The sequence below is a fragment of the Diadema setosum genome, chromosome 18, assembly GCF_964275005.1.
Source record: "Diadema setosum chromosome 18, eeDiaSeto1, whole genome shotgun sequence".
NCBI lineage: Eukaryota > Metazoa > Echinodermata > Echinoidea > Diadematoida > Diadematidae > Diadema > Diadema setosum.
Window position 1 is genome coordinate 16,640,674 of NC_092702.1, and position 23,699 is coordinate 16,664,372.

The 23,699-nt window shown below is 38.7% G+C and overlaps 1 protein-coding gene across 1 annotated transcript in view; it reads right to left on the reverse strand.

The window, feature by feature from the left end:
- LOC140241360 (exonuclease mut-7 homolog) overlaps positions 1–19,725 on the reverse strand; it is a 33,927-nt gene extending 14,202 nt beyond the window's left edge. The window contains exons 1-12 of the mRNA XM_072321094.1: positions 19,345–19,725; positions 17,183–17,356; positions 15,477–15,530; positions 15,075–15,214; positions 13,869–14,046; positions 13,214–13,416; positions 11,459–11,627; positions 10,598–10,662; positions 9,520–9,656; positions 8,655–8,764; positions 1,863–2,019; positions 65–252 (exon numbers count right to left, since the gene is read on the reverse strand). Coding sequence (XP_072177195.1) covers positions 65–252; positions 1,863–2,019; positions 8,655–8,764; positions 9,520–9,656; positions 10,598–10,662; positions 11,459–11,627; positions 13,214–13,416; positions 13,869–14,046; positions 15,075–15,214; positions 15,477–15,530; positions 17,183–17,356; positions 19,345–19,725 — 1,956 coding nt within the window. The remainder of the gene's footprint in view (positions 1–64; positions 253–1,862; positions 2,020–8,654; positions 8,765–9,519; positions 9,657–10,597; positions 10,663–11,458; positions 11,628–13,213; positions 13,417–13,868; positions 14,047–15,074; positions 15,215–15,476; positions 15,531–17,182; positions 17,357–19,344) is intronic.
- Between the last annotated feature and the right edge of the window lie 3,974 nt (positions 19,726–23,699).

A 23,699-nucleotide genomic window follows, 5' to 3' on the forward strand; every position in this document is an offset into this window, starting at 1 on the left:
ATGAAAGGGTTAACACACAAGATTCATCAGAGCTGAAAGACACATTCATCAAGACAAAACTGACCTGGTCGATCTTCTTCCAGATTGATGGCCCCTCCTTCGTCCTCACTGCCTTGGCCTTGACCTTGGTCTTGTTCTTGACCTTCTTGGTCTTGGAAAATCGAGACGGCTCCATGTCGAGTTCGAGGCCCAGCCTGGAGACTTTCTCCTTGAGGTCCTGGTAGATCTCCAGCAGGCAAAAGGCATCTAGGGCTGGAGAAAGAGTGTAATTTTTATGAAGGTTAGATGGAACAGATTAAAATCATTACATTTTCACCAAAAAAAACCCACAAAATCAGAATGAAGTTAACAGAAATTTGCTAACCTGTTTTTGATGGGAACCTGGCATACAAGATTCCCAAAATGTACATTATTAAAAATATGTTGCCCAATTCGATAATCATTTATGGATATAGCATCTATGAACTTTTTGGAAATTTTTAACATGAAACACACGACACTTAAAGGACAAGTTCACCTTCATAAATATAAGGATTGAGAGAATGCAACAATATTAGTACTGTAGAACACATCAGTGAAAGTTTGAGGAAAATTGGACAATCAATGCAAAAGTTATGAATTTTTAAAATTTTTGTGTTGGAACCGCTGGATGAGGAGACTACTACAGCTTGTGAGTCATATACGTACAACAGTATAAAGAAAATGTAAAGAAAATTCAACATATTTTCACTTTTTTCGCATAATAAAAGAGCACTTGACGTGCCTCTTTCTAAAGGCAGGGGGAATAATATTACCCATCACATTTGTTGGTAACAAGTCGGGGGAATGTGTACTTTTTTCAAAAGATTAAATTTTGTGAAATTCTCTTTATATTTTCCTTATATTGTTGTACGCATGTGACATCTAAGTTATTCACACACTGCAGTAGTCTTCTCATCCAGCGGTTACTGCACAAAAACTTCAAAAATTCATAACATTTGAACGGATTGTCCGATTTTCCTCAAAACTTTCAATGACGTGTTCTACTAATATTGCTACATTTTCTCAATCCTTATGTTTATGAAGGTGAACTTGTCCTTTAAAATAAACAAGGGCTCTTACACAAGATAATTTTTTCACTCTACAGTACCTGTAACTCATGACAGACTACGAATCAATCTTAAAAATTATAACAAAGTGATACAGCATTAAACAACAAACTGTCACTTCACAGCCTTGAGATGGCAAAATAATGTATATGGAAAATTCATGAAAATTGACTTAGTCACATATTTCATCTTATTTTAGTATAAGCTAACTCTTGACCAAATCTTGAAATAAGAACCAATTCCGTTACTGAGATATGATGCTCCCTCCCATTGGAAATTGTTCAAATTTTGTTAGCAAAACGATGTAAGCGGCAATACGCTTGCCCCTGCTCAACACACGACGGGCATGTACTTGGCAAAACAATGTATCTACATGCAATACATAGTTTTACCATCTCCATGTTCACGCAGTAATAGACTGTGCGCCGCTTACAGCTGCAGAAGCGTGCATATTGACATTGTAATGCATTATACGCGCGCCAGTGATCAAGACTTACATTGTTTTGTCTTATCAATGGCGATACTGTGGTAATGTTGAGACGGCAAAACAATGTATGTTTTGATTGAATGCGAATTATTCTAAAAAAAAAGGGTCTAGTGAGATCAATTTGCATGCACTGTATTATTGATAGTGTTGGTCCTTCTAGGGTAAGATATGAAGTGTTGAACGAAAACAGAAAGAGCAGTAGGTCTGCGAAACTTCAAACTCAATTTACTGGAAATGAGGTTGGATGTAGATACATTGTTTTGCCATCTCAAGGCCATTCAATTTACCTGCATATTGCACCTGAGCTGGCCTGAGAGGGCGCTTCTCCCAGTCTGAGATGCGGTCACGTTTGTCCAGGCGCTGGCCGAAGCAGTAGAAGACGAGGTCTGTCAGGCCTAGGCAGCTGAGCCGAACGGTTGTAGATTGTGGGGCTTTCTGAATAACCTACAGTGTGGAGCATGGACCAACAAATCAGGATGGAACAGCTTGGGTGTTTGCTGGCTTTCAATCGACTAAGAAAAGCCTAAAAATATCAAAGCTGTGGACTAAACAATAACCCCAATTTTTCATGGCTTTTACAATTGTAATGTTTTATTTTTATGATCACAAAGAAAACACACAAAGAATATGCATAGAGGTGTACATGAGCAAGGTACTTTCTGTTAATGTAAAATAGCATTTCGCGAGTATTTAAAGGTGCATGGTCTCGGTGTTTTAGTCAAATGCATACGCGGGTGCACGGCGCAAGTTTCCTATAGAGACCTATGCTATCGACCCCTCTTTGGGGCTTACGCTGTGGCCCACTTCCCCGAGTCCGAAGAAGTCCGATCCACTGTAGTCAGTGGTCTGATCACAGTTCGGCTCTTGATGACAGCTCAACTTTGGCAATCTTCGTATCAATGCTAACAGTGATCGGCAGTATCATCAACAGCGCCCTCTAAACTACCGGGACTATGCACCTTTAATATAAACGTGCACAGAGCGAAATATCAATCCTTGCAATCAGCCTAGAATCCTAAGTTCATAATATCAATCGTAAGCACATACAGGTGAAACAGGTTACTTGAGGAACAGTTTAACTGCAGACACAAACTAGAAATGTCGCTATGGCGACTGATGCCTCCGCCATAATGCATGATTCTCCCAATAGGCGTATAGTACAATGTCTTCACAATGTGTGATCCATGACAGTTTCACATAACTGGCAAAATATTGAAATGACAGGTTTGTCAGAAATGTCTTGAACTGGGTTTGCTATAATTTTCTAAGAGTGCAGGTATGTACATATTTGGGGAATTTTGGGAAAGTTTATGCAATGAGTAATTTCCAAGGTACGAAGAAAGAGTGTGATGACGGTACAAAATAGATTTTTTTTTTTTTTTTGGGGGGGGGGGGCATTGAAACCTGGCCTTTGACCCTTAACCTTTGACCTTCTGGCTGGAAATTTCCCGGAGAATCTCCATTAGGTAATGCATGTATTAAGTTTTGAAACTAATAATGCAAGCATTGCATATACTAGTATATGAGGGAAATAGTAAAATTTTGAGGAGTTGACCTTGACCTTTGACCCCTGACTATTGACCCATGACCCCTAAATTCCCTAGATAATCCCTGCCAGACAGTACATGCATATGTACCAAGTTCCACGAAGATACATTGAAGCATTTGAGAGAAAAGTAATATTGCAACATTTTCACCTAACCTTTGACCTTTTGACCTTTGACCTTATGACATGAAACTCTCTCTGGAGAATCTTTACGCAGTAGTACATGTCCACACCAAGTTTCAAGAAAATACCTTTGGGCATTGCATAGATATGGGGGAAATTGCAACATTTGTAGCATTTGACCTTGACCTTTTGACCTTTGACCTCTTGCCAATGTCACTAAAATCTACTCAACTAATTGTCCCATCATACATCATCCTTGGACCAAGTTTGGTGAAAGCTGCTTCATCCAGTTTTGAGTTATCACGTAAACAGATAAATTTTAGGATTTGACCTTGATCTTTGACCTTTGACCTCTGTCCGATTTCACTGAAAAACTAATCAAGTAATTGTCCCATCATACATCATCCTCCAACAAAGTTTGGTGAAATTTGCTCCATCCAGTCTTGAGTTATCGCGTAAACGGATACAATTTCATGATTTGACCTTGACCTTTGACCTTTGACCTTCAGCCGATTTCACCCAAAATCTAATCAAATAATTGCCCCATCATACTTCATACTTGGACCAAGTTTGGTAAAATTCCAGTAAATATTACTCAAGTTATCGCGTAAACGAAAGCGGACAGACGTACGTACGGACGTACGGACGGACGGACAGACGGACGGACGGACAACCCGAAAACATAATGCCTCCGGCACCACTTCGTGGCGGAGGCATAAAAAAAAATTAGAAAGATATCGAGATGGGTACGAGAACATGATACACAATGCTGTCATGATAATCATGTGGTAACCCATGGCAACCGTATAAAATTTCCTCTTTCAAGTGAAAGAAAAGAGACGAGACGAGTAAGAGGTCATGCCCTGTTCTGCTCTACAAATGTGCGCTATTTTGTCCATGTTATTACTGGAGCTGGTCCATCATATTGCCATATTTGGATCGTTATAGCCTCAGGAACCTTCTGGACATGTTTTATCACTCTTGGATCCACGAAACTTGAGTTTTTTGTGATCATCATTTTTGGGATTGTCCTGCAGTATTTTGGCTACCAGTGCTCTGCATTGCATACAGTATGGGTCGTCCAAAACAAGGGAAGAATCCAGGCAAATTCCTCACTCCACAGCGTGCTCGCACTCCATCACATATCAACGTGGCCAAGGAGAATGTTATCGCCCACGGGGGAATAGACACTGCAGTCAAAAAAGTGAGGGGCATGGAGGATAAAGCAGGGCCCAAACCAGAGGGGAATGGGGTGTTCATTAACTTGGACGGTATACTAGACCAGCTGGAGGGTGTCAGCCAGATGGGGGCGAGAGCTGCCCAGGGTGACATGTCCACAATTGTTGCTACTGCTGTCCAAGCAGCGGTTAAAGCTGCAGTACCTGCTATTGTGCAGGCTGTAAAAGATGCCTGCATGGCGAGTGTGACGGAGATCGTAAACCCATACCTCCTTCGTACGCAATTCAAACAAGACGAGATCCAGCAGGAGATGAGGAGGGAAAACCTGCGGGTGAACGGCCTCCCTGAGAATGAGGAGGAGACAGGTGAGGCTCTCATCCAAAAAGTATGCAACATAGCCAAAGAAGTTGGTGTCGACATCAAACCCGATGACATCTCCATGTGCAATCGGGTTGGAAAACAGAGAACCGACGGCAAACCTCGACAGGCCATCGTCAGGTTTGTGGCTAGGAGGAGAAGGGATGAGCTGTATGATGCACGGTTCAAGTTAAAGGGGAGAGACCAGTACAAAGGTCTGTTCATCAACGAGGACCTCACCCCGATGCGGTTAGCTGTGCTTGCCAGGGCCAAGGATTCACAGAGTGTGATGAAAACGAAAACCAAATCAGGGAACATCATCTGCAAACTGCATAATGGTGAACAAAAGATCTTACGCAACCCTGATGACTTGTTTGACATTGGAATCGACGATGTTGATTACGGTGATTTCAAACTTCATGTTCTTGCTTAAGAAAGCACATTAACACTGTATTATTTTAAGAGTACACATAATATGTTAACATGGCCGATAACCCTCCCATTGACCATGAAAGTAATCTCAATGTTAAATCGTACCGTCTAACTCCTAGTAATTTCGATAATGTTTTACAGGGACATATGGCAAAATCTTTTTCAGTAACACATGTTAACATTCGTTCTTTAAATAAAAATGTCGATGAGCTAAAAAACTTGTATGAATGTAGTTTAAGTTCAAATTTTGATATCATTGGTTTATCGGAAGTGTGGAATGTGAGTAACACATCTTTACTGGGAATAAAGGGCTATAATCTTGAGACTGAATGCCGCCACGGAAATGTTAGGGGTGGAGGTGTAGGGGCTTACATTCACTCATCATTAAAATATAAACGACTTGGTTTCACTGCAATAGCACATGCAGAATCCCTGTGGCTTGAGCTTTTATGTGATAAAAAGAAGGTCATTGTTGGTGTTGTTTATCGTAAACCCAATACCAACATTACAGAATTCCAAGAATCTTTCTTGAATGTATTGCATTCTTTAAAATTGGATAGACATAATTGTCTGATTATGGGTGATTTTAACATCGATCTTATTGATATTGGAAAAGATTCAGAAAACTTTCTAACTGTCATGCATTGTATTGGATTGTCTCAAGTGATCTCATTTCCAACTAGATTAACCCGAAATTCTGCTTCCTTGATTGATCATTTGTATACAAATATGGACATGTTTGATATACATGCAGGTGTTATCGAGGCTGATGTTTCAGACCATCTTCCAATCTTTACTGTCTTTGAAAGTATGTTTTATTTTAAAAGTATTGTCCCAACTTTTGGGAAAGTTGTACGATCGTATAAACATTATGATGTCGATTTATATTGTTTAGACTTAGCCAATGCTAGGTGGGATTTTGTGTACAAGTGTAAAGATGTGAATGATGCATATTCTGTATTTTATGGTATATTTCGGGAAATATGTGATAAACATGCTCCATTAAGAAAGAACAATAGTACTAGTCATTCAAAATGTTACCCTAAAAATCCATGGGTAACAAAGGCCATTTTAAAATCAATTAAAAAGAAATACAAATTGTATAAAAAGTATAGGTCATCAAATTTTGATCTAAAATATGAAAGGGAGTACAAGGTATATCGAAATATTCTAACTACTGTTTTGAAAAATGCCAAACGCGTTTATTATAGTAGTATGTTTAATGATAATAAGCAAGATTCGGGTAAAACATGGAAAATAGTCAATGAGTTGTTAAATCCTGGTAAAGAACATACTGCAAGTTTAGAAATTGAAGAGTTGGAGGTTAATAAAGTTGATGAAGTTAAATCTGTCTTTTCTGCAAAAGAAATAGCAGAAGAGCTTAATGACTATTTTGTTACTGTAGGACCAAAGTTGGCCACTAAAATTCCTGAAACACAAATTAATCTAAAAGAATTCTTGGGGGAAAAGAATAATAAATCGTTATTTTGGAGGCCAGTTACAGAGAAAGAAGTGTTCGATATTTTATTCGCATTAAACTCTAAGAAATCACATGGATATGATAATTTACCAGTAAGATTATTAAAGGATGCAGCAAGTTTTGTTTGTAAGCCATTGCTTTACATTTTTAATTTGTCCTTAGAAACTGGAATTTATCCTCAAGCCTTAAAGATAGCCAAAGTAACACCAATATATAAAAAAGGACCAAAATCGGACCCTGGAAATTACCGACCTATCTCCGTTCTGCCAATAATTGGAAAGGTTTTAGAGAAAATTGTAAATGATAGACTGGTTGATTTTTTTGAGTCCGATGATATTTTTTATAAACACCAATATGGCTTTCGTAAAAGATACAGTACGAAATTGTCTTTAATTGATCTTGTAAATACACTAATGACATCACTTGATGAAGGAAAAGTAACACTTGGTATCTTTATAGATTTTAAAAAGGCTTTTGATACGATAAATCATGATATTCTTCTATGTAAACTGGCTCATTATGGTGTTCGTGGAATTCCACTTCAATGGTTTGCTGATTATCTGTCCAACAGATCTCAGCTGCTATCTTATAGAGGAATGGTCTCGACACCGAAGACTATAACTTGTGGTGTCCCGCAAGGGTCAGTTTTGGGGCCAACACTCTTTTTGATATTTATAAATGATTTGCCACGCTCTTGCTCTTTCTTTAAATTCAGATTGTTTGCCGACGATTCAAATATTTTTCATACTTATGCTGCTCGCCAAAAAGAAATAGATGTGAATGAAGTAAATGAAAACCTGCACAAAGTTCAAACATGGTGTAATGCCAATAAGATTACAATCAATCTAAAGAAAACAAATTATATGGTAATCAGAAGAAAACGTCAGTTAGTTTCGATGAGGGGTGCAATAAAACTATCTGACACAGACATTGATGAAGTGAGTGTTGCATCCTTTATCGGAACTCAGATTGATTGTCATCTCACTTGGAAACCTCACATTCAATTGGTAAATAAATGTGTTCGAAGGAAAGTAGGTGTATTGTATAAATTAAGACAGTATGTTCCGCAGCGCATTCTTGTGCTTTTGTATAAATCTTTTATACAACCACACATATTATATGGTATTGAAGTATGGGGCAGTACTTATAAATCTCACTTAAATTGTATACATATTTCTCAAAAAATGGCTCTGAGAGCTATAACATTTTCGACTTTACGAACACATTCAGAACCATTGTTCCAACGATTCAAACTTCTAGATGTTGTTAGGTTACATAAGTTCTCAGTTTTAACATTTATGTACGATCTCTGCAATGGAACTATTCCGCACCCTCTGTATGACTATTGCCAAATTGTGCATCATACTTACAGGACAAGAACAAATGAAAAAAGAATGTTGTACTTACCAAAATTTAGAACCACACAGGGACAATTTTCAATTTCTTACTTAGGACCAAAACTTTGGAACACATTGCCAGGAGAAATGCGTGAACAAAGCAAAAGATCTACATTTCGTAAATGCCTTGCAGATTTCCTTCTCTAATAGATATTGTATCAAGTATAATTAGTTTTCTGTGTTAGAAAATATATGATGTACGTTGTATTTAAATATTAACAGCCATTTCAACCAACCATGTAATAATTTTTCGTTTGTGTTTAGCTTTTAGTATGAAGATCAAGGTGACCAATCTCGACTAGCACGTGTGCTAACTTTTGGTTTCCTTGTTAACAACAACTTTGTAGAATTACGCTACATGTATCACATTTAAATCTCAAATGTCTTCATTTGATCATGTTATTGTAAAGGAGTAATAGATAAGTATTTTTTTTTCATATATGTATGTAAATACCATTGTATAATGATTGAAAATGTACATGTTCAAATGTTGTTGCTAATAAAACTTCAAACTTCAAACTTCAAACTTCAAAGTGTAGAGGTTACCAATGAGTGATCGTCATACCTGTTTACCAAGAACATGCAGGTCTACAGTTCTTTTCTCTTCCTTCAGTACCGGTTGAAGTTCTGGGAATGACCGGCCTAACATCTGGTAGTCACCAGAGATCTCAAAGCCTGCATGACCGAACACAGATGTCATTTTTTTCAAGCCTTCACGTGCTGGTAAACTCTGACACAACTTGCTACACAATCTTGTTGGCAAGAATTTAATTCCGCACCATCCTTGGCCTCACTAAGGCCAAGTAAAAAAAAAAAAAAAAAAAAAAAAAAAAAAAAAAAAAAAAGATTAGTTTCTCATCCTCACATTTTTTTAACTACAGGAGGATGGAGGCACTTTTTTTTTTCAAAAGGCCAATCCACTGCATAACGCTCTTCAAGTAGTCTAATTTCCAGCTGTTTTCACGTACAGTATGATATGTACGCTGTGCATGTGCGAGGTTCAACAGCTGGAAATGGGGAAAATCTATCAAAATTTTGTCTTTTTAGTGTTTCAAAAACAAAACAAAACTTTTTTGATGCAGCAGCAAAAAAAAAAAAAAATGTGGGCAGGGACGTCGAACTAATAACATTTTTTCTTTTTTTCTTTTTGCTTGGCCTATTAAAGCTGCTTGTAACAATGTTCCTCATGTTCCATCAAAAACTTTACTGCCTCTTCTAGCTTGGTTAAATATCATACATTTACAGTGAAGATTATTTGACAAGAAATAAACATATTCCAACTGTGTCTTAGGTGTGTGAGTTTGAGGACTAATTACAAATAAAAACAAAATAGGTTGGCCTGCCACAGTTTGATAACTGATTTTAAACAGTGAAAGTAAGTTACTGCAATTTCATTGGAAGCATTTAACACCTTGAGCTACATTTCCTACCCAGCTTGAGGATCTCCTCGGACTGAAGGAGTTGTGTAAAGAATCTAATGACATCTGCCTTGTTCTCGGGAGTCCACAGGGCTACCATGTCCAAGAGGTAGGCCGTGTTTGGTGTGGCAATCTGGCACAGAGCTACCCTGGTAAGATTTTAGAACCAGAGGGGAAAGAAACTAAATATCTCATGATTACTAAAGAACAAAACAATACATGTCTCAATGAAAATAGCAAATTTTTCCTTTCCTAGCACTACTCAGAAAAATTTATGGTACAGGGAGGGGACTGATTTAAGCTATGTATCCAGAGGTGAAGATATTGCTATATTATACAATAATCACACACATTCAACAATATTACAACTGACCATGTACACTAAAGTTAACAACATGGATCTAAGAATATGGGTTTTGGTGTCAAGCTGCACATTTTTCTTGTTTATGTGTGTATATTATGTGTTTTCTTTTATTATATTGTTTTTTATGTTGGTAATTACTGAGATCTTGGCCAAAATTCTCTTTTCTTGTCATATGACTGTGAGATTGCTTTTCTGACAGTTGAAACTGATGAACAGAGTAAACATGCTATACTTTAGATTCTGATGTAGAACATTGTCGTAAATACTACATTACAAAGTAAAAGCAAAGAGGAACCAAAGAGCTTTATCAACTTTATATGAACTATCAAATTCCACAGGAAAACCAATATTTAGTATAACAGCCCCTTTTACATCTCTACTACAAACAAAAACCGTTATTTTTAACTCATATCGTCTGAGCCGAGGTCATTACACACAGACTTGAAACATGAAGCACCTGGTTCCAATATGAAATGGGTTAAGCACCAAAATCTGCCTGTTGCACAGGTGATAAAACATGCTTATCTTCATTAAATCCTTCTCATGTAAGAGCAGGGCTGTGATACACTAACAACGCAGCTGCCATTAAACAGTACTTGACATTACATATGTATGCCATAACAGGAAATGTATGCCACTTCCTGTATCAGGGTCACAGGAAATTGTATGGAGGTCATAACCTTCTCTCTTTTTTCTTTTTTCTTTTTGGTTTTTGTCAAAACTTACTTGGCAGTTTTGGTCGGTGTGAAAGATGGTCGCCACTCCATGTCGATTCCAACAATGGAATCAGGCTGTAAAATTTCACAAGAAGAGTTATAGAAATTACCATTTGACGGTACGGAAGGAAGAAAACAAGTAAAATCTACAATATTTCACTACAGTGAATCAACGAGGCAATCTAGAGGATTCTTAAAGCACAGACTGTTCCTTTGCATGTGTTACACGGCAGAATGTACTATATGGTCTGAGCAGTGTGTCTGTGAATATTTGACATTGTTTTTTGCTAAAAAGCCCATAGTCCAACAGAAATGTTACAGTGAATGAAAAAGGCAAGAGCATTTTTTTTTTAAGTATGAAAAAAAGAAAACAAAATTATGCAGTAGTGGTATTCTGTTTATGTACAAGCAAGCGCTAAGAAGTTTACATCACATCATCATAATATAAAGGTGCATTATCAGTAATAAAATAAATAAAACACTCCACTACTTATACATGGATGATTTATGACATGCACTGCACATTATTGTTATTATTATGCCATATCCTGATGTCTACATATCATGAAAACAGTATTCAATCACTGCACATCCTTGTAGGTGGTACCAACAGTGTTAAATTCAATGTCATGGAAAGAATAAGGTATTTTCCCTAGTGTCCAACCAATCAGTTGGAAAGTTAAACTACACTTCAACACCCCCCCCCCCACCACACACACACACACAAACATACACACACACTCACACATGATCACAACCATACACTCACAGCATCTATATAGATGAACTTGATTCTAAGCACACAGTACACATTACAGTGACTTTAATAGTGTACATGCATTTCAGTTCAACAACTCGTGCATACCGGTACCTTATTTGCTATCTCATCAAGGCACTGTTGTAGTCCATCCAGTGTAGACACTAGTAACACTCTCTCGTCTGCCAGGTGGAGTGGATAGAAATCTGGGGTCGGTTCATCTTGAATTTCTTCATCCCAATTTTCCCCTCCTCCATCCGCTATATCACTCACAGGATTTTGGCTAGGTAGAAGACAAGGAAGGGAATATAATGAATCCTCATATCCTTTTACAGTACATACGTTGTATTCAAGCAGAACAGCTATCACTATCCATGATTACAAAACTTTCCCCCTGCCTTGAAGATAATGATAACTTCCTAATGGCTTACCAGAGGGTATGCTCCATTTCCATTATACAATCAAACCTGCCTTAGCGGCCACCTCTCGATAGCGGCCACCTGTCTATAGCGGCCACCTGTCTATAGCGGCCACTGAAAAATCCCCCCGAGAGAAAAGCCATGTTAAAGACCCTGTGTATAGCGGCCACCTGTCTAACGCGGCCAGCGGCCACAAATTTTGTTTCCCGCGGTAGATTTTAACCTGTCTATAGCAGCCAAAAACCCGATGGAGCCGTAGCCGAGCCGATAATTTAGGGTATTTTTCTGCTTTTTAGCCGTGCCAGTCATTTCTGGGCAACATTCAGTGATCGCCACCGTTGCATTCATCACTTATTCAGTCACAATAATGCACTAATTCATGACTGTGCACATGCTACATCTAGTGTACTGTGCAACAATTTCATAAACACCGGCATTGTTCTATGCATGATACACACGTGTGCATACCTACACACATAAATGTACATGTATATACAACGATGATACATGTACATGTAGGCAATGCACACAAAGTTGGATTACTTGTCTATAGCGGCCACCTGTCTATAACGGCCACTTTTTCCGTATCCCTTGGGTGGCCGCTTATAGACAGGTTTGACTGTATATTGACCAACACAAGAGCATAACCACGGAGTATATTCCAGCTCACTTTTTTTCTTTTTCTTTTTTGTCACAGATTTCTTTGAATAAATGGAGAAACAACAACTGCTTAAAACACATACAGGAAATTGGGAAAACAAGGGTTTATTCACGAGTTTACTGATTAAGGTTCATTTACAAACTCAATGAGAGAAAAAAGTCAAAGAATGACAGAATACTTCATACTTTCTTTAATCTAGTTCAGACATGGAGTTATAATCTGTACATGTATTCATACATGCGGACAGTTCTCTCTCTCTCTCTCTCACTTTCTCGAAAAGAGAAAACACCATTCTAAATGACTTTGTGCTTATAAAAGCAAAATCCAACTGACAGCATGTAAATGTTACTTGATGAATATCACCAGAAAGCTAGCCCTTGAAAGTATGAAATATGATGAAAGATGGACAGTACTGAAGCTTTAATTAAACTTAACAGAAAGTATCAGTGTATTTTTCTCTAATGAAAAAAACAACAAAGTTTTCCTTGCGATAATAACACTTTCATTTCATGTACACTGTAAAAGGAAGGGGTAAAAAGAGCCAGTACCTCTCTTCTACCTTTAAAAAAAAAGGGGGGGGGGGAGGGGAAATGACGTCAAAATAAAATGGATTAACAATAGACAAAAACGCATAGTAATATTGCACTTTTGACAGATATCTGCCATAAAACTGGGAAGTGGGTGGGCACTTGGAAGAGATTCTTCTTTATACAAAGATGTGCAAATAATACAAATTTTTGTTTTTGTTTTTGTAAAGAACAGACCTGAGATAACGATATGTATCCTCACTTTTCACCAGTGTTGTTCTGCAGTTCTTGTTGCACAAACTCTGGCAGTTGACTGGTGTCCAGCCCATAGCTCACTGCCCATCGGGCAGCAGCCTGGGGGTCATTGTAGCCCACGAAGAGATCAACAAGTTCCTCCTGGACAGACTTGTTGTCACCGACCGTCGATATCACAAGTTCCTCAAACACGTCCTGTGCCATGGAACCCTGGAATGAAGGTGGTTTAAAAGCAAATTCATGGTTAAACTTTTGGTCCATGGACTGAAACACCGTGACGCATGTGTAGTTTGCATTTGCATGTGATAGTGTGAATTCACTTATGGGATGCTTGTTGGCATTTTGGGATGTGTTTTTAAAAAAATACATTTTTCTATGCAGTCAAAATGTGTTATAATCCACGTGGACTAGATTTAAACTCCCTTTGTGAATTTGGGCCAACAATGATCAGTGTAACAAGTTGCCTATGACATATTTTCTTTGCTTCATATTAAGATTTTCAATACAAATGGAGAATGTGCCACTATCTACAAAGCGTGATGTTGTACTTCAACTGGAGGTTTGTTTTTAACAGCTCTGAGTGACCACATACAAAAAAAAAAAAATTAAAAAAAATGTGCATTTCATTCCACCACCATGATATCTTGGCATGATGCTCTCACCTCAATGTACCTCTTGTGGAAGAGGAATTTTATTGCACCGAGATCCTTGGACTTGGCTGTGTTTGGACACAGCGCCATGTCTAGTTTGAACATCTTGACCAGGCGCAAGATGAGCTTGGCGAGGTGGCGTCGACGGAGCTTGTCCTTGCGCACACCGGGAATGCTTATTCTCATGTCTCTGTCCGGTGGAAGAGAAATAGCAGAAGGGAAGAACAATAACAGAAGCTGCTGCATCCATATTCCAACATAAATTATAACCTTTAAAATCTTGAATTTGATGGAACAAATATATACAAATGCAAACATTACTGGTAAGTTGCCAGTGATCGGGTCCGTATGCTGGCCGTACGCACTGTGAAAATGAATGAGGTGATCTTATGCACCCATGCGCAACATGTGGAGGTCAAGTGGGGTCGCATTTTTGGGGTTCACCTTTGTACTTCCAGCAACGCCGAGTTATTGAGCAGTGTGCAGGCACAAGTGGAGCATATCCTATGCAATAATCACATCTGATTTTCCCCTTTCTATCATGACTAAAACATTGTCACCTCACAACAGAAATGCGTCTCCAGAGCTTACAGTTTGGATATCTTTTCCCCAACATGCAACAATTCCTAGGAAAATATCAAAAACTATTGTAGAGTCAAGGTAAGAGATAGTGCTCTGTATTTTTCATGTACGATCAAACAGAGAGCTCATACTGTTGTTGACTCATTGTTACAGAAATTATACAGCACTGCTGCCATTTGAATTTTGACAGTTATATGCGAGAGTGAGAATTGTGTTAATTTCTTTTGGCATGCAAATAATCTTTTCAAACATCGATAACAATTTATACAAATCCACAGATTAGATTTGTTTCTATCTAAAGGCTCCTCCAGAAATTACAAGCATTTTGACATTTAGCTGCAGTCGCATATGAAGAGCTTTAGTTCAGGCATGAATGTATTAGAGAGCGGGCATTAAAATGCCCTATATAAAATTTATAAACACCATTAAAAGAAAATGCTTTGTTAGATCCAAAGAGTATAAAATTCCAAAACATTTATAGACTTTGAAAGCATAGATAGAGATAGTTTAAATATATAAAAACTTTTTTGGATTTTGAACAGCGCACATATCTCATTCATCATTCAAGTTGCACCATCTTGCTGTTTTCTCAGTTTTCATATCTTCAACTTTCTCAGTATGCCCAGCATCACCCACCTGATGAAAGAATCAATGTCATATCCCTGCTCGCAGAAAGCATCTAGCTGCTTGACAAGGGCTTTCTGCAATTCTGGTTGGTGCTGAATGTATTTTTCCACCATGTTTACCTTGTCCTGGAATATCAGCGGCAGGCAGATCTGAAAGAGATATCACAGAATGCAGTACACCATTAGAGTATGTGCTCTAAACATGAAATACTTGCGAATAGTGGTGTAGACATTTTCACTAAATTTTCGGTCCCACAGTACTGTCAGGAAAATGACATCAAGCAAATATCTTGAGCAATGTAAAATCCTGTCAAAACATTCTCTAATCAACAAAGGGAAGTTCAATGACATTTAAGTTTGCATCTAAACACACATACATACATACATACACACACATAACAGCTTTACTCACATCTTCCAGGGAAAAATGATCCTGAAGATGAACTTTTATGACACACGTTGCTGCCTGCAAGACAAGATGACATTTTACACAATAGTATTATATATGTCAGGTACTGAAAAATCAAGCACAGCAAGGAAACCTCTATGAACAAATACTCCAGATGGGAGGAAAAAATAAAATTGCCCCATGAGCACACAGTGCCTACAATTGAAATATCGCTCAAGTGTATGCATAAAGCCCTCTCAGAGAATGTGAGCTCACATTAACCCTATTCTAACTGGGGGGGGGGGGGGTCAAATTGACCCCCCTCGACGTTTCGCGCCACGATTCCGCAACGCGCAAAGATTTTGCCGCGTCGTTTCATGACTTTTTTCATTGAAGTCTCCCGCATATTTTGAGACCAAATTTGCGACATCCGGGTACACCGTTCTGAAGTTATGCAATGTTTTGCGTATGCATGTCAACCCGAAAACCGCTCAAATTCATGATTTCGTGTGCAAGTCCAATGCAAACTGTGTTTTTTTTTTTGTTTAATTGATATTAATTAGATTATTTCAACTTTTAACCATTGAAATAAATTAATTCTAATGTAGATAAGCTTAAAAAAGTGCCTCCAACAAATTTTGGCAAAAAAATAATCGAAAACAAAAGATCAAAAAAAACAATAAAATACATAAGAAATTAACAAAACAATAAAAAACAAAAGAAAATGATTTTGATTGCGCCATTTTTTTACAAGAAAATTGTTTGATGTGTCTTGAGGAACTCTGACACAAAAAAGTAATAATCCTTCAGTCTTTTTGATGGAGTTATAGGTGAAAATATGATTTCATGCGTTAATTTGCATAACTAATTTATTAAAAAATATGAAATCAACATTTTTCTCTTGCATGACCATGTAATCTTGTAGTTGACATCCGGCTCTATGTTCAGGCAAAATTTTGCGGCGATCGCTAGATCGGCGGCTGTAAAAACTTGGTCTCAAATAGCCCAGTTAGAATAGGGTTAAAGGCACATGGTCACGGTGATTTAGTCAAATGCGTACGCGGGCGCACGGCGCAAGTTTCCTATAGAGACCTACGCTATCGATGCCTCTTTCGTGCTTATGCTTTGGCCCATTTCCCGTCCCCCACCCCCCACCCCGAGTCCAAAGAAGTCCAATCCATTGTAGTCAGTGGTCCCATCACAGTTCGGCTCATGATTCGGCTAAGGGGGATGACAGCTTTAGCAAACTTCTTTTGTGATGTCATACTAAGAAGCACATATGCACACACCCTGGCACGACTACAGACTGCGTGATGCGCAGAGAAGACAACGAAGGCAACGTTACCTAGCAGCACCAACGCTCTTGATGACACCTCAACTTGGGCAATCTTCGTATCAATGCTAACGGTGATCGGCAGTATCATCAACAGGGCCCTCTACACTACCAGGACTATGAGCCTTTAACCTTTTTCTCCATGACATTAACCTTTTTCTCCCTCATGTTAATCTTTTTCTCTCTTACAACAGAAGCCAGCGACTACCGACAGTGAGGACCAAACAGCTAAGAGCACTTTAGTGAATTGCTAGAATGTCACCCTGCAAATGTCACCCTTTCTGATAATAAAGTCTTCTTCGTGGCTTGATTAAAGACAGCTAAGATGGAGGTAGATCCCAGAGTCGATGATACGGTAACTAGTCTAGCCTGAAAACTATTTCAGTGTGCAGTTTACCTCTTTGAACTGTTGTCTGGCCAGCATGATGTTGACCCGCGACACAAGGAAGGAGTTGTCGGGCCCCTGGAGGTTGTAAATGCGGGACAGAAAGTCAAAGACATTGGAATGTGAGCTTGCCGCCAGATGGAACGCAAGGCTCCTCAGTTCGGGCGTCAGGACCGAAGACTTGACCTGCAGAAGGATGTACGTATGTAGAGGACGAGATTCAGCAATGTGGCTATGGCCATCTCACACTTTTATATACCAAAGTGCTGATCAAGAAACACAAACAAAATGTGACTGTTGCAGAGTTAGTGTTGACAAAAAACAAGTCAGGGCATATTACAGGATGGTCTCTTCAGAGACTGTGATAGGGACTGGTGCACTTTGCTATACAGGTGACCCCCATTATAATGAAGTCCTCATTACAGGCAGTTTTCTTTCGTTATAAACCAAACAATAGAGTGTATGGAGATATATAGACATTTAGTTTTGGACGTGAATTGTTACTTCGTTGTAACCACAGTTTTTGTTATAACTGTGTCTGTTAGTACAGGAGTGCACTGTAGTATAAGCTGTCTTTTCCATGAAGCCTTCAAATAGCCAGCACCCACACGAAAATTCAACGTCAACCATGTACATTCTCTTTTGAGTAAGAAATATCAATAACAGTTTCAGCATATCAGATGAGTAGTACTACAGAAGTATCAAAATAGTAAATCTTTATTATTTTTGTTGCAATGTTATTTGCACAGATAACCTTGCTTTACTGATTACACAAAAAGATGGAGGTATTGTATAATTTTCCTTGAATTTGCATACAAGTACAGTTAAACTCGCGTAAGTCGATCTTCTCGGGACTGAGCAAAACACATCGACTTAGGCGATTTTCGACTTGTGCGTAAGTCGAAAAAAAAATCGACTTACAGTTTCACCACAGGTACATACAATCATGTATGTTTAATGTACATGTATGTTGTCTACCAACTCTGGAGCCGAGAGCTGGAGCGGTGTGCCGCAGCACGGGTCGCCCAGCAGGGCCGCGGCTAACTTTCCATGGACAGTGCATTAGTATTGGCGCAGGTCCGATTACTTTACACCCTTAAACCTTGGGAAAGTGAATATGAACGATATTTGAGCAGTGATTGATTCCAGTTTACCATACCGTGGCTTGAAATGCGTGTAGAGGTGCAATTCTGATTTACCTGTGCCCGTAACTTTCCCCCTACTTTCCGCTTTGAAAACTCAGCAGCTTTATCCATTATACCACTCCACTGCACAGCGCTGCAAATGCCAAGCTACATGTACACTGCAAGCTCAATACTGTACATGTAAATGAACGCATGTGTACTGTACGAACGCTGTACGTACGTAGCGCGACAGCTGACAGGGCTGTACCAGCGGACCTCCAAATACGAAGAGAGTTAAACGATCCCATGCGATCGCTTTGAATTTTGATTTTAGATTATTTTTTTTTTGTCACCTCAAACTCATCTGACAAACAAAATAATGAGTAATAAATAATGAATAATAAATGACAGTGATTTATTACACAATAAAATCTTATTCGACTTAGGCACAGTGAATTCAATGTTTTTTCCGTGAAAGTGTTCTTGGAATTTCATCGACTTAGGCGAGTATTCGACTTACAAAATTCGACTTGTGAGTGAATTAATACACGTACGTCAATGGGGAAAAATCGGGACTTTTCAAAATCATCGACTTAAGCGATTATTCGACATATGCGACGTCGACTTAGGCGAGTTTAACTGTATAGACTTCTTCGGTCCTTCACGAAGCAACACACAGTGTAATACCATACCCTCGATTTATCTTGAGCATAATCATGAGGAATTCAAATGTGTCTGAGAAAATTTACCATAAGAAACGGTTCAGGAATCAAATAAGTATCATGCCCCACTCTCATACTTTTGTTCACTCTCATACTTTTGTCCGATTTACAATAATACAATGCGAATTCACTAAAATATAGTTTATTTGTTGTTGTTTTGAGCATAAGATTTAGAAAACACCTTTCTCCCCAGAGGGGGGTGTTGCTTTAATTTCCTTATTAATAATTATATGGTGATTTTCTGCTTTGCTTGTGTGTGTAATGCAGTGCTTTAGGCACCAACTTTGTGAACTGATCTCCCGATTAGGATGAAGACAGGGTCAGGTACCTCAGCACTAAGGGGGTTGGCCTTGAGCCATGCCTCAAACCCCCTAAGGATGTAAAGTCCAAGTGTCTCAGGTTTCTTCTTGCGTAGATCCCTGCTGTGGTCTAGTAAGTCCAGGACCAAAGCGTAGTGGAGTCTGGGCTCAACCGAGGACAGTGCTCTCCTGAGCAACTGGATGATCTCGACCTTGGCCTTCTGTTGCTGATCTTCCCACAGTTCCTCCATGGGCTCCAGCCAGGTCTCAAACTTGGGCTTGTCCAGGGAGTAGATGCTGTCTTTCTTCTTTGGCTGGGGCACCCATCGGTTCATTGGGACGGCTGCAGTGGCTTCACCAGGTGTGTCCCCCTGCGGGCCTTGGGAGGAACTGGGACACTCCTCCGCCATTGTGCTGGATTGTGGGCTCTGCAATACGGAGACGTTTAATTCACTCACTTCTGTTTGAAACTTGGTACCCCGAGACGATGTCTCCTTGATCATTGAGAACTGCAAGAACAGTATTATAATTTGTGTTAAGATGACCCTGAAATCCAGTAACACTAATGCAAATTATAGAATCATCAAAACCAAGATCATTTTATTCTTTGAGCTTGTTACCTTAATACTATAGATAACACAGAGTTCTTTATGTCCCCCCCCCCCACTTATTTTGCAATACCACTCAACATTACCCTGTTATGTATAACCTTACCCTTCTCTAAAGCTTTCCTTATGCAAGGATGCATGTTATGTATGAACACATATTTTGAAAGTGGTGGGGACTGCATGCATCTGTGCATATTAAGCTAAGAATACATTAAACAAAGTATCTAAAATTAGTTTCGTTCTGGTGTACATACACGCATCAGGAAACTGCTTCGCAAATACTGTGTTTGGTAGAGCACCCTCATTGGCAAAGGAATGGTCTAGGTCATTGCCCCACCAAAAAGCCTCCTCAATATAAAACGAGCCGGGCTGACCAGATTTTGCAAGTTCTGAACGAGAAGTTCTTCAAGCTGTCTCAACCGTATAGGCATGCTCAACCGTAATACTATAGGCATGCAGATTGCTCCCCATGCCAAATTATTATCATGATTATTGATATCATTATAATTGTCTAGCAGTGCAATATTATTTTTTTTTCTTTTGTTCCAAAAATATTTGTTCGAGTGTAAATTTCTATGAAAGGCGCAAATAATCAACACTGAATGAAGCACCTTTTAAGCACCACCACCACCACCACCAACAAGGCCAAGGGTAGGGTAGAGGATATGGCAAAGTTAGCGGGGGGTTGTACTTGTGACCGTAGACCTACTTGTACTTGTCCACATAACACATTATCAAACAAACATGGTTGCAGGCCATTGATTTATACGAGTACTACTAGGGCGTCTAGTTGAGACTTGCACTGTGCAAGGTTCACAAGGGTCTAGACCTAAAAGTTAGGCCTAACGTTAGTTAGAAATAAGACATTGGTGTAATTTAGTTTAGAAGTCCAACTTTACGATTTGTGTCTGCCGTTAAAGGTAGGGGATACCTTTTACAGACCTCCCAAAATGCAGCAAAACATTAAATATGAACCTCAGGGGACTTGCTTAGGCCACTGCTTAGAAATTTGGAAGTCAACAGTTATCTAAAATTTGAATAATGCACAAAACTCAACTACTCAGTAGTTCTGTGTGTCAGCCACACTTACGCCTTTTTGTTGCATTCTTCTGTATTTGTGATCTATAAACACAAATCTAAAAGTACAAGAGCTGATGTAATAACATATAGAGTGTGTGGCAAGAATGTATATAGAAATGTTTGTAAGTGTTGATGAACTTTCTTCACAAAATATACATGATGGACACACATCCAGTACATGGGTCTGCAAAGGTAGCCTAGTAATGTACTGGAATTTACGGTGAGCCCCGAAAACAATTCAATTCAAAATCTAACGGTCAAAAAAATGTACTAAATGTTACCTTCCACTTTCAATACTTTATGGGAGTTTCTAAAATGATACTCTCTTCAACATACCACTACTGTATTTATACAACTCAAATGGGATTCCCTACCTTTAAATTTACTATTAATCGTAGTAGAAAAAACAAACAAACATTTTTTTCGAAACAAACAACATGAACAACTGAATTTGGTACTAAATCAAATAGAAATGATCATTTACAAGACATAATTTTGAGTCCTTGCACCTTGAAATTAGAAGAACACTGTTGACTGTTGAACATACAAGAGGATAGCCATGGGCTATCCTGGGTTTTAGGGGTCTAAATTATTTTGGATGATTCACAAATTGGTCTGAATTGCGTCAGCAGGTGGTGTGTCTGTGACCGTGAAATGTCAAATGTGTGTCTTCAGATATGCCGATATTCATGATATTGCAGTGCAACACACCGTCACCGGCCCCACACCAAGGGCCCAGGTGAGGTTTAATACGCTTTGAACAGGGGCAGGGCGCTAACGTTAGCTGGTACCTTTCTAGTACCCATCAATATCATATTATTTATTATATGAATGAATGAACATTTTTCAGCCGTAATAGCACACTCGTAATACCAACGAGGCAGGACCATAAAGTGTCAAAACATCTATGAAAATGCGCTGTAAATTTACAATACCTGATTACCTCTCTTTCCCACTTGTGCAATCAAGGTCCACACACACAGTCACTTCCCGTCTATCTATCCACTCACTGTTGATGAAGAACGTAACGCATGCCGTGATAGGATCATGGAGCTACTCTGTGTTACAGCTAGTACAATAATGATGCATGCATGCGCATGGAGCATTGCACAATGCACAGGAAATACTACTGAGAATCGCGAATGTACAAAATAAAGATTGGCGGTTGACTTGTGTTATTGGGTTGGTTTTTGACCATGTCATCACCAGAAAGAGAGAAAGAAGAAGCCAGGTCTTGAGGTGATTTGGCTGGTTGTAGATCTATAACAAAATGAAAAATTATGATTTTTTTTTTACTTATACAAACAAAAAAAAAAACAAATAAAAACCAAACAGCAAATAAGTATTCCGTGTACACTAAATAATACTGTGCTTTGTAAAGACAAGTATGTAGGACCTACAGATGCCAAACCTGTTGCAAAGGTCTTCTGATCAGTTTATGTATACATGTAATCAGAGAATAGTATTGATTTCTTGTTGGCTCTATTTATGATTTAATACGTTACAACAGGGAAAAATACGGTATGTGCAAGCAAAATGTGAGAGCGAACTGTTTTTGTTTTTGTTTTTGTTTTTGTTTTTGTTTTTTGGTAAACCGGTATGCCTACATTAATTCAGATTACTGTACTGGAAAATCAGACCTTTCATAATTTATTCTTTCTTATACTCAGGGGCGGATCCAGGGAGGACAGCAACCGGCGCACGCCCCCCTTTATTTTTTGTTGAAACAAAAGAAATAAAAAGAAAATAAATGGGGGGGGGGAGGGGTGCGTGCGCCCCCCCCCCTTTATTTTTGTAAACACGCCCCCTCTTTACGGAATTCCTGGATCCGCCCCTGATACTAGTACTTTGTTCACTCTGAAGCCTCATGGCAAAGTAATACTGTCTATGGACTTGTCATGTTTTATATATTCTTCGAGTATTTCGTAATACTAGTGCATTTAAATAGGCCTGTATCGAAAGGAGGGGGGGGGCTGTATAAAATTGTATTAAAGTGTGCCAATCATTAAACTTTGTCCGTAAGGATCACGCAATGATGAATGCCGGAGCTTATAATGTTTTTTGTGTTTTTTCAAATTGAATAAATAACAAACATACATCGTCTACTTTTCTTTCTTTCTATTTTTGAAAATAATTCAAAATATTCCATCCAGGGTCGTGTTTCATTAAATGGGAACATGAGATGAGAAGAAAAAAAAAACACACACACACTTTTTTTTTTCAATGATATTTTATTGATTTCATTCAAATTAATCATAAATCAACCCATTCTGGGTGTAACATGAACATACGCACACACACACACACACACGCACACACACACACACACACACACACACACACACAAACACACACACACACACACCCACAGTGAACCAAAGGTTTGGACAGAGATCAGGGTAAAGTTGAGAAGGATACACAAACATTAGGCCTAACTATAACTACACTAACTATGTATTCTATATTGCTTCGTGAAACAGTCCTGCATGGAATACACCCTGTGAGAGGACTGCTTTATCCCAAAATTGACCCTAACCAGTTGAACTGAACTTAGCATTTATTTTAGAGCTTTTGAGAAGACAAACCACATCAGATCGTTCCGTGTTCAGATTTAAAGGAATAATGGTGAGTTTTGGTTGAGATGAGGATTCAGTTTTTACGTTTTTGTGAGATAATTAGAAACCACTTATGAAATC